Source organism: Ipomoea triloba, chromosome 6 (assembly GCF_003576645.1).
Source record: "Ipomoea triloba cultivar NCNSP0323 chromosome 6, ASM357664v1".
Classification (NCBI taxonomy): Eukaryota; Viridiplantae; Streptophyta; class Magnoliopsida; order Solanales; family Convolvulaceae; genus Ipomoea; species Ipomoea triloba.
The window spans coordinates 168,268-180,576 of record NC_044921.1 but is presented as its reverse complement, the minus strand read 5'-3'; the positions used below and the strand labels follow the sequence as shown (position 1 = coordinate 180,576).

The following is a 12,309-nucleotide window of genomic DNA, read 5'->3' as shown; positions in this document are numbered from 1 at the left end:
CTTGCTATCTTGTGAAATCCAATTGAATATTGGTATTGTTGAGAAGTCTTGGTTTATCCTTTATTCAGCATGTTATTGTTGAGTATCCGATTTCAAGTATTGAACAGTTCGTTGGTGTTTATATTCTATATGGGTGTGTAAACCTATTTACAACTTACTATATATCTATATTTCCTTGCGGGTGTGAGTGGTGGTTGCTTAGCAGTCTTTTGCTAATGGTTTCTTGTATGTTTTCCAGGAATGCAATAAGTCTAAGCGAGAGCGCGCTAGAGCTTATCTATTTGGGCAGCTTAGACATAGTTTTGTTGTTTTAGACTTATGTTTTGGGCCTGTGTGCCAATATGAGACTATATGTACTCTTTTTTAGCTTTCGATGTTTTGACATTACTTGAGGATTATATCTATACAGTTGGTTCAGTTTTTGGTTAGCCTGTGCATCTAGGCCGTGCTTTTCTTACCTAGATGTGGCATGATACCCCTTTAGGTTTTAATCGCTTCCGCTATGTATGTTTGATAGTTGAGATAGGCAGCTTTTACGTTAAAGTTTAGCTATCTCGACTTGTGAAAAGTTGGGGTGTCACAGTTGGTATCAGAGCCTGTGTTGAGGTCTAAGTAGAGATCCTAGGGTTTGAAATCTGAGACTCTAGGACTTGATCAGTAGAAATTAGGATGCTTGAGAATCCTAGGATGTGTGAATTCTAGGATGCGTGGTGAGGACTCGTTTTAGTTGTTCATAACTTGTTGTGTTGTTGTTTAGGGTTTAGGGTTTAGGGTTTAGATCTTCTGAGTAAATTTCTTCAGTAAATTTCTTGAATCAAATGTAAGCTTTGTCAAGATTTCTTGTAATCACATAAATGGAAACCTCACGTTTAGATCTTCTGAGTAAATTTCTTCAACTCGATCACAAGGGATTTGTCTCATATATATCCTGCTCTGATTCCGGTAAGTTGTTGGAGTCTCAATAACCAACCCTGAACATCTTTCTTGCCCTTGTACAGTGCTTCGTTCAGTAAGCTGTCTTCAAAGCCTTCCAAGTCTTCTGAACTATTTACTGAACTAAACTACAATAAACCTAAAACATCTTAAGAGAACTTGGTTTTGAACTATCTGCTGAGCTAACAAAATTGTCACAAGAACTTGGTACAATTTAGGGAGTTTCAAGATAATTTAAACTTAGTAATTTTATTAACAATCTCCCCCTTTGTAGCAAGTTTCTTGGCAATTCACAAAAACTTTCTAATGTACCAGAGATAGTTAAAACAGCGTTCATTCAAATAACATTGTGCCAAAAAAAATAAACTTGAAGATGATCATATCATCAATACAAAGCAGAAAACACAAGCTAGAATATAGGACCCTGTTACAGACTGAGAATTTCTAATTCTAAATGCTAAACAGATAATATCTTCTTAGCAGATCTGAGGGTCTTCAAAAACATCCATCTTCAAGGCATCCAAAAAAAAGTTTCAAAAGTAACCAAAGTAGATAACTAGTTCAGTAACCAAGTAACCAAGTAACCAATGATTAGAAGGTTGTTCCTACTCCCCCTATTGCTAGGAACTTGTGAATCTGTAGCCACAAGACTCCTTAGCAGGACCAAGTAGGAAATCAACCCAGATATTAAAACAGAATCATTCTGATTCTGAGGATTCAGCCTTCTCCTTGCTGTTCAGGGTTGTGTCAGTTTCTGGTGGGATTTCAGCAGTTTGTTCATCATTTACCCTGGAAGGATCAGTAGGTAGTTCAGGAACAAAAGCAGTCATTTCTTGATCTCTGATTCTCAATTGTTCGCTCAGTTGCATCTCAACTGTTCTCTTCTCAACAAGTATTTGAATGATTGTGTTGAGATCTTTGATGCTTCTATCAAGATGCTAAGCTGTGAGTTTGCTGGTAAATGGGGCATTAAGGTTCAAGGTTGGGGCTGAGCTGCTTCCATGTTCTGGAAAAATGTCAAGTACATGTGATCCTTGTTTGAGTCTGGCATCAATCATTCTGACTTGAGGGGTTTCCATAGGCTCATTTTGCTCTGGTTTGAATCCTTGTGTGCGCAGTACTCCATAGATTGTACAAGGAAAAGGCAGCTTCACTTTTTTTTTCCTTTGATTCTGGTTTCCTGAAAGTTGCCACATGTTTGAAGATTATGTCACCTAAGTCAACGGGTATACCTTTTCCTATTTTGTATATTAGAGTGGCCATGGGCAAGTTTAGTCCTCCTCTGTGTTCATTTGGCATCCAGTTTGTCATGGCAATTTTATGCAGAATTGCATACTTTGTTGTCAAGGATTTGGCAGGTAGCATGTTGGTTTCAGTAGGCCAATAGCTATATGTTCCTCCTGTAATGACCTTAGTGATGGTGTTTGCCCCAAGAACTGGATCGTCAATATCATTTGCATCAATGCCCAGATACAAGTTGATGGTGGGAGTATTGAAATTGTATTCATTTCCTCTCAGACATACACGCCCATATTGTGATGATCCAGCCTCCTTGATGGTCATCATCAGGTTTGCATAGAATTCTTTTATGGCAATGGGTGGGTAGCTTCTCTGGGTTGTCACAGACTTGACTAGATTCAATTTCTCAAATACCGGCATGAGTTGGCATTGGGATTTGAACTTTTCAACATCAAGATACCTTTCACTCAAAATCTTCCTTTGGTTTATGGAGTCCCATCTTGCTGCGAATTCATCAGACAGAAATTGAGGAGTGATCAATTCAAGAGGTGCAACAGCAGATACATCCGGCTGGCTTTCAGGCTGTTGAGTTTGAATGTTCTTCTTTCTCTTCTTACTGCCAGTGGTTTCCTGAGACACAGTTTGTTCAGCAGTTGATTGTTTTCTCTTGGATTTGCGGACAGGTGATGGTGTTTCCTTTTCCTTTTGTTCTGTGATTGTGGAAGATTTGGTTTTACGTCTTGTAGCAGGGACTGAGAAGACTTGAATTTTTGTCACTGGATTTTTGTCAACTTGTTCTTCTTGGACCTTCTTCTTGCCTTTATCCTTTTCTTTGTTTCTCTTTACTTGTGACAGAGGTAGATTGTCTTCTTCATCAGCTGGGTCTGCAACCTGTATTGCTGGAGCATTTCCTGTTTCATATTCAATCTCAAAGTCCAGTGGAAATTCATCAGTAGGATTGGCTGGAGTTATTTCTGGGTTTGGTTCAGTTGGAGGTTCAGACCTAGTTTCATCAGTGTGTGACTCTTCTGACTGGATAGGAAATGAGATTTCAGGATTTTGTTGTTTAGGCTTATTTGCTTCTGTGGGTTGTGATTGTGGTAGTGATAGGATTGGATTTTGTGAGGGTTTTGTAACTTGAGGTATGTTTAAGGGGACAGATAATCGGTTGACAAGAGAGGTTGACCTTCTATGTTCATCCATGATGTTAAACAGATTAAGCTTAGAAAATAGGGAAGTAGGGGGTTCAAGTTGATGTGGACCATATACAACAGCAGACATTGGATTAATATCAACAGGCAAGGGCAGGTTCTTATCAAGAACAGATGAATTTTCATGTCCATCATCTAAAGGTTCTTGTTTTATAGAAACTAAGGGCAACGGTTTTTCTACAGGAGTATTTTCTTTGTTAATATCGTCCTCAGTATCCGATAGAACAATTATATCCTAAAATATTTGTTAAGCACAAAAACTATACTGTTCATATACAACATATGTTGAATAATATAGTTAATGGAGAAGGGGTATTGCAGAATAAACCTCAGGATCCTTAGCTTTTGATGTTCCGCCTGCCTCGACTGCGAGTGGCTTAAGGAACCCTTTCAGATAATCTAGTTGTTCCGCCCTTGAATACCATGACCAGATTGGTTCTCCTCCTGGAGGCTTTATCTTGTTATTGATAATCATCACCATCTCTCGGGACGCCTGATGTTGAATTTCTGAAGGATATTTGTGTAACACCCCGGCTCGGCTATACCGTACATCCGGAGTAGTTACCGCCACACCTAGACTGAACTCAATCAAATCTAGATAGAGTTCACCCTAGATGCACAGGCTAAAGATAAGGAAACTGTTTCATATCGCCATTACCCATCGTAACTTCATATATATATATATATATATATATATATATAGCATCAGCAAAAGAGTAGCTATACTAGCTACTAATATGTACAAGAGTTTCTTACAGCCCGTTAGCACAAGAGTTTGGACTATTCTCGAACTTACTAGCCATCTTTGAACTACCATGGCTACAAAAGATATGTACACAAAAAAAGGTCAGCCTTGACTTTTCCCTTGAGACACAACCTACTCTAGCGAGCGGTACACCGGGCCAGTATACGTGCCCCAGACAAGGTGCCACTCGCCCTCGAACCAGGTGATATGATCAAGGAAATTACACGGGCTATTCACCATCATCCACTCATCAAGATAATCCGGAGGACTAGGGTCCCACAGATAAGGATAGTGAACCACGAACTCAAGAGGGTCACTCCCTGCTAAGACCTCAATGGGATAAAACCCATAACTCGTCTGGATAATATCCATATGACACAACGGATTACTGGGAGCAGGAGACCAAACAGGTACCACTGGGTGAACAGGAGTAGGAACGGGGTCAAGAGCATAAGTCGGAGCTGGAGGATTTGGAGCGTAGCCGGGAGCAAACAGTCATCCGCTAAGTACTGTACATAATCATTAGAGTCTATAATAGGGAACATGAACTCTGATGAGTCACCACAGTTCCCGGGTCTGCAAGAGCCCACGCTAGACTACATCTGATAAAGGACACAATGAAGTGTAGTTAGCACGACGGCTAAGTAAGGAAATCCATTGTCACTCAAAAGTAAACAAAGGTTTCGAAAATATAATCATAATTTGAAAGCTGTAAGCTTTACCCATAAGATGAAGATCTACCTGCAACCAGATTATCAATCGTAGAATGTATAGTAGGGTATACGAGTTGAATCATAATATAATACTATTCATTTCCAGGAATTTTCATCATTATTATCTCAAACGAGAGAGAGAGTTCAACAGCACAGTTCAGTGCTCAAAGTTCGTGACATTTTACTCTTTAGCATAGTTACGGAGTAACTAAATTTTCATAGTTAGAGTTCACTTAGTTTCCCCCTGGATAAGTGTGAGGCCTTTTTGGAGTGTTCTCAACAACCTCGGGCCACGGAATTCAAGCCTCCCGCAGGTCAATCATCTCAACAACCTCGGGCCACGGCATTCACACCTCCTGCAGGTCAATCATCTCAACAACCTCGGGCCACGGCATTCACGCCTCCCGCAGGTCAATCATCTTAACAACCTCGGGCCACGACATTCACGCCTCCCGCAGGTCAATCATGTAAACAACCGCTGGGCTATGGCAATTAAGCCCTCCCGTGGGTTAATCAAGTCCTCCACAACTTATCCAGAAACTAAGGTTTACAAAACGTTCTTTCTTTCCTGGATTTAATTAGTATTTTCACATAACGTCTCAAAACGATTATTCTTATCCAAATATGTTTCCAAAATACTCATATTTGTCAATGACTTTTCAACATAAATTTCCCAAGTGACAACGGTTACACTTGTTTCATAAAAACACGATTTTTTTTCCAAATTGGTGTACATAATTTCCAAAACAATATTTGTTCCTTCAAAAATTGAACTCGGTTACCCGTAGGCCTTTCAAACATCATATCATTCAAGAGCAAAAATCTCGGAAGAAAGTTCGGTCGAAAACAGATCCGCGCCCCGCAGATGCGCGGATGTCCGCACCGCCGGACGCGCGCGTCCGGCCGTTCCGCCTTGGTCTCGCGTACTGGACGCCGATGGACGCGCGTCCAGGCCCGCGTCCGTCCTATTCTGCCAACTTCGGGCAGCAAAAACTGTGTGGTAACGCCTTGATTTTCCAATATTTTCACAAGTATAAGCCTATATGGACATAGATACAACATATACATGCATATATTAGCTATGAACATGTACCCAAAAATTACCAAAAATTCAAAGAGTAGTTTCTTGAGCTAACTAAGAGATCCTCAATGTTAACACATAATTTTCACGTAAAACTCCTAGTCTCATAGTTTACTAGCAATTGTCCATTTTCAAGTGACTAAACCGACTTAAGGGATTCCTTACCTCTCAAGTAGTTTTCAATACCGTAGACAAAGTTGTGATCTTCACCTCCAAATTTTCACCGAAGGTCCTAAATAATGATCACCATAATAACAATATTTTCATGAATTCTTAGCTTAAAATTAAGTTCTAGGAAAGGATTCTAGCCATTTTAACCGAATAAAACCAAAGTTTTACCTAGTATGGAAGTACTTGTGTAGGAAAAATGGCTATGGAGTTCTTGGATCTCAAAGATGAAGAATGAAATTTTCCTTCTCTTTTTTTTCCTTCTCTAATTTTCGAACAAGGGGGTGGGAGAGGGTAGCTTGGATCATAAGTTAACTAGCATATATGGCTTATCCCATACTCATCCTACTTAATTAATTAAAAATTACCATATGGTAAATAATGTGACACTTGTCACAACCCCATGGTATGTCTTGTAGAGTAAGACTTCCTTGCCAGTTAGGGATTAAATCAGATAAAAGTTCGGAGGAATATAATTTAATTCAGGAAAATTTCAATACCAAAATTATTCTAAAAATAATCCCGTCATTAACCACTAAAATCGGACAATTTTCCGGTATCTTGCGAAATACAGTGGTACGGAGGTTCGTAATAAATTTCACTCTTACTGATCGTCTAATTTCCACTGAACTGAGTAGGAAGTTCACGCTTAATCGTATCATGCTTAATAATCCATTTCCTAGGGAAATTCGAACTGTATATACATCCTCAAAAATTTTACGGTTCGTGACCGGTACGTATGATCGTAACTTATTATTAACTATTCTTACTTATAAAAATCCTTTTGAAGTACTGAGAGATCATCTCATGAATATCATAGCCTAAAAATATTTTTCGAACCCTAAACTTATCGGAATAGTTGAGGGGTTACAGTCTTCCCCCCTTAAAATAGTTTCGTCCCCGAAACTTCCTTCTTGTTATCCATGGATTCCAAGTAAACTACTACTCACCTTCGTTTACACATAACGGATTCTTAGTATGCCTAATCTTGGCACACAATTTGTTTAGACACATAACAAGTAGATTGATAAGTGCAAAAGATGCCATCTTTATAAGGTCATTATCGGATCGTCTAGTGCACAATTCGTTGCTTTTGTGTTTGATTTGAGCCTTAAATTGCGTTAGAATGCTTGTTATTGTCATTGGACCCCGTTCCATGCTTGGCTAATTGTTTTGTAGGTAAAAGATGTGCAAAAAGGGCAGGAAATGACAACATTTCAGATAAGTGAAGAACAAACCAAAGTTGGAGCAAAAAAATAGGCCAGGACTGCAGTGGACGCGCGCGTCCATGCCTGCGTCCGCCCCTGCGTCCGAAATATCGCTTGCAGAAGTTTAACAGCAGAACAGAGGTCTGCTGTGGACGCGTAGTGGACGCGCGCGTCCACCCGGGCGTCCATCAGAACCCTCTCTGAAGTTGAAGTCTGGACGCAATTAACGCTGTCGACGCGCCCGTGGACGCGCGTCCACCAGGGCGTCCATCGCGGAAATATGGCGGTTTTGCAATATTTAAAAGGGGAATTGAGCCATTTTGCAGGGGATCCATCACACTTCAGTTTTAGATCATTCTAGACTTTCTCTCTCTAGGATTAGCCTAGAGAGAACTCTCCCAAATCACTCCACATTGCAATTCTTAGTTTAGATTAGAATTAGAGAAGAATTCCATTGGTGCAAGATTGTGATCTACATTCAAATTCAAGATTAAAGTTCAATTTCAAGTTCAAGTTCAAATTCAAAGTTCAATTCCTAGCTAAGTCTTCCTTTTTAATTTCTTGTCATTACTTTTACCTTTTGCTATTTCAATTCCAAGTATGATTAGATAGATCTTTGTGGATTTGGATTGAGCAATGTTGTATGGATATTCTTGAGCTTTGAATTGATCAATTAGGTTTTGCAATTGCTTGATTATGAGTTTGATTGTGTGAGTGGTGATCCACTTTGACTCTTGTGTAGGGGTGATCAACCTATATGAGAGATGTTTGGAGAAGGAGTCTCACTTACGAGAGTAAGGTTACTCCTTAGCCTAGCCTAGAACATTTCCCTCTCACCTTTGAGAAAAGGGAGAAGTGGAAGATAAGAGGCACATAACGTGTTTGACAAAATGCCTCTCCTAGCCTAGTGATCACAAAGATGACATTACGGTCTAAGGAGTGAGTCCATTGACCACGAGAGTGGCGGTGGTGTTGGTGACCTTATCTCATCTTCATTATCTAAGTGTTGCTAGCCTAATATCTTAGGAAATCAAGGATACCTATATGAGTTGCAAGATCCAAATCCTCCTTTCCAATTGATTGTTTCCAACGTTTTGTTCCTTATTTTCATTATGTTTCATGCACCTTTCTTCCTATGTTTGGGTTAGCTTTCAAACACTAAACACTCTTGTGCTTAATCACCTTACCGCTCAAACTCCCTCCTTGCCGTCCTTTGAGAACGATACTCGGAAATCTTTCCATTTTACCACCTATTACTTTCCATCCACCACGAAAACTACAATTCATCAAATGGCGCCGTTGCCGGGGATGGCATCGGTTTTTGAGTAGTAAGTGCCTTTGGATTAACATGAGCAAGTGTTCAAGTTAGAGAGTCTAACCCCCCCATTTTCTTTCTATTTTTGCAATTTACTTTGTTTACGTTTTAATCTTTTTGTCATTTCACTTGCTACTACTCTCACTTGCAACTACTTCTAGTTGCAAAACACTCTCTTATCTTTGTGTTGATAGGTTGATCCTCTATGATGTATTCTCAAGCAAGATATCAACAAGATGATTGCTATGAAGACCAAGGAGGATATAGGCAACCAAGGGGAGGCTATAATGATCAATTTTCTAACCCCTATGGTTATGAAGATAATGAGGACTTTAGAGCACAATATCAACTAAGAAGTCCACCACCACCTTGGGCTCGCTATGATGATCAACGGATGGCATATGATGATTATTACCGTTCGAAAAGAAACCAAAGCCATTATGATGTATCTCAAGACCACTATCAAAATCAACATGAAGGAGACTATGAGGAATACATATCCCATGAAGGATATCATCATGCTCCACCACAAAATCTCTATTCACAAAATGTCTACCCTCATAACTCTTACTCCGAACAAATTCACTACTCACAATCCCCTCAAAATGAGAAATATGTCCCATACACTCGAGATGAACACTACCCTTCATACACTCAAAATCCCCAATACCCCTCATATTCTCAAGATCATCAAGACTATCCATACTACTCCAACCACTATGAGAATGGGGAGTACATGATGCAACCATATGAGGAGGAAATCACGGAAGACACGAAGAACAAGATATTGGCAATAATGGAAGAATTTAAGCAAGACATGGCCAAAATGAGGGAAGAGTGGAAATAAGAACGTAGACAAAGAACCTCCTCCCTAGGGCAAGAGACGCAATCATCAATTCGAACCTTGGAAGATCAAATGGCTCAAGTGGCCAAATGTGGAAATGAAGGAGAAGATACTCATGGTAAGACACTTGACCTTATTAGTGTTAGCACTACTCTTGGTGATAAAATTTCTAAATCTTGGGCCGACATGTGTGATGAGAATGATGATTGTGGTGATATTGGTGTGCCTATTCATTTTGATAATGCTAATATTGATTGTGTTGATGATGGAGTTGAAAAAGTGGTAGATATGACTAGTGAAAATAATTGCATAATTGAAGATGTTGATAATGCTTGTGTTGAGATGCCTAGTGATGAAATTGGTGTTAAAGAGCATGATAATTTTTGTGATGAGCCATATGATGATTCTTTTGATCATAATTGTGGGGATGCTTATATTGAAAATGTTGTTGGCAATGTGGATTGTGTTGTTGATAATGTGCATGCCAATCCTTTGGAGAATGTGGGTAATATTAATGCTAAACATGATGATGAAAATTGTTTTGATACTTGTGAAAATAATTCTTTCAATTCCATGGAGAATAATTCAATAGAGTCGTGTGTGGATAATTGGCGTAGCTAGGACACTTCAAATCATGTTTGAGCCTATGTGAAAACCAAAACCATTACGCTCACGAGCAGAATCTTAGCTTGAGCCTACCTTCGCACACCTCTGTTACTCTTTAGGAGGCATCCGCCCCAGATAAACTACCCACCTCGCAGTGTCCCGCCTCCCCTCTTTCTTCGCTTCGGGGACGGAGGTCCTACGGTAGGTAACAGCAGGCACAAGCAAGTTGACCGAAGGGGAAGATCGATTTCCTGCTTCTGCAAAGGGTGGAAAGGGCTCATCTGCTCTCTTCGGTTAAGCTATCCACGACACGAATACCTCTTTCCTCTAAATATAGATTTTCCTTTTCCCGGTCTTAATTTCTCTAATTCTTATGATAGCAACTCTTCCAATCCTTGTGAAAACAATTCTTTCGTTTCTTTAAATGAGAATGATGTTCTTGAGTCTTTTACTTTTGGTGATGAATCTTTGTCAAATGAGCTTGCTAATGATTTGCATGAGATGCTTTGTGGTGATGATGATATGAATATCGAGGTTAGCTTGTGTGATCTAATTGATATTGAATTGGTGAACTTCCATGATAATTGCCTTAATGATGCTTTTTATATTCATGACTTGATTGGTAAAGATCGGAGTGAAGAGAGTGTGACTATAGAAAAGGAAAATGAAGAAGAAAATTTTGAAAATGAGAAGGTGTTGTTTGATGAAGTTCATGGCAAAATCATAGAAGAGGAAAAGGAAAAGACAAGAAATGAGAGTGTTAGGGAGCAAGTTGATGAGAAAGTAAGAAATGATGAAAAGGAGTTTGGTGAAAAGAAGAAAAATGAAAAAAGAGGTAAGTCGGAAGAGAATAGCATACTCATGGACATAGATAGTTGCAAACCTTTGGAAGAGAGTATGCTATGTATAGAGTTAAAGGAGTTTGCCAATGCCCGGCATTTGAGGGAATATCTTGAAGAAAGAGTAGATGGGGCAAAAGGACTTGTCCCCGTCCAAGTATGTTGGAATGAGGGCTTGAAAGTTGCGTCGGGCTACGGACGTTAAACGAAGCGCTTCTCGGGAGGCAACCCGAGGTTATCTTACATTTTATGCATTTTGTTTTTGTTGTTTACTTTTGCTTTCAATAAGTTTTGCATTAATGGAAGTTAAATTCTCTAATATGGTTTGTAGTATTGCAATGCGTTTGTTGATGGTGTAGGGGAAGTGATAAATGGCTCAAAGCTAAGAGGTTATGCCTTTCCCACCATGATTAAAGGCAATGCACTCAAAGTGAGCTAAGGGGAATCTCTTTATCTCCCTTACCTATTTTCATTACCTATATGCTTTCCTTTTAAAGTGTGGAAACCGGGAGATGGCATGACATAGCATTGCATATGTTTTGAATCCTTCATAAAGGTTTTTTTTTTTTTTTTTTTTTGTGTGATCCTTATAGCCCATAGCACACTTTTAAAGTGTGGAAAGGGGCATTGCTTTTGTTTAGACCTTTTGTCTTTCCCACCTTGTGCATAGTGTGAACATCGAGGACGATGTTCCTTTTAAAGTGTGGAAAGGAAAGCACCGGTTGTGCTTTAAAACTTTGATCTATTGAGTGATGCTTAGCGTATAATGGTGGATATGTTTGAAATGAATGCAATGTTTAATCTATCTTGGAAAATGTGTGTTTTGAAGGAATATTTGATTCTCAATTAGAAATATCCCTTGAAAGAAAACTCTTGTTCACTTTAAAAATTGTTGATTTTTGTATGCTTGTGTGATGTTCACCCTTCATTTAGTCCGGACCATGGTCAAGGAGGTAACGAAGTGAGAGTGTGCACCTATCAACCCTAGTAATATAATGTTTACTAAGCCCGGAAATGAACCTAATTTTCTTTGTTTTTGCTCTCCCGAAGGTGGCGTGTGGGGTTGTGAAGGTGATGCTTTGCTTTATTTTGTTTAAAAGAGCCCAATGAGGCCAAAACCCCAAAAGAGCCCAATGTGGCCACCTTAGGATATGAAAAAGATGCACCATCTTGCTAAGACAATTGGGGCAACCATTGCACTGCCTTCGAAAAAGCGTAGAGCTCTACGTGAAGTCGGTTGCCCCGATACGAGGTCTTGGGAGATGAGAAAATTTAAGAGAGCCATTCCGCCAAGATTCGGGCACCCATTGCACCGTCTTCGAAAAAGCATGGAGATCCATGTGAAGTCGGGTCACCCGATGAGGTTATCTTGGGGAATGAGAAGAGGAGAGATCTATCCCGTTAGGA

The 12,309-nt window shown here is 39.6% G+C and overlaps 1 protein-coding gene across 1 annotated transcript; it reads right to left on the bottom strand.

Annotated features, from left to right (window-relative positions):
- Positions 1-1,631: 1,631 nt before the first annotated feature.
- On the bottom strand, positions 1,632-3,864 carry LOC116022395. Its single transcript, XM_031263108.1, has 4 exons — positions 3,712-3,864; positions 2,166-3,618; positions 1,959-2,113; positions 1,632-1,871 (listed from the first exon to the last, which is right to left on the bottom strand). The coding sequence occupies exons 1-4, from the start codon at positions 3,862-3,864 to the stop codon at positions 1,632-1,634; spliced, it is 2,001 nt and encodes a 666-aa protein (XP_031118968.1).
- Between the last annotated feature and the right edge of the window lie 8,445 nt (positions 3,865-12,309).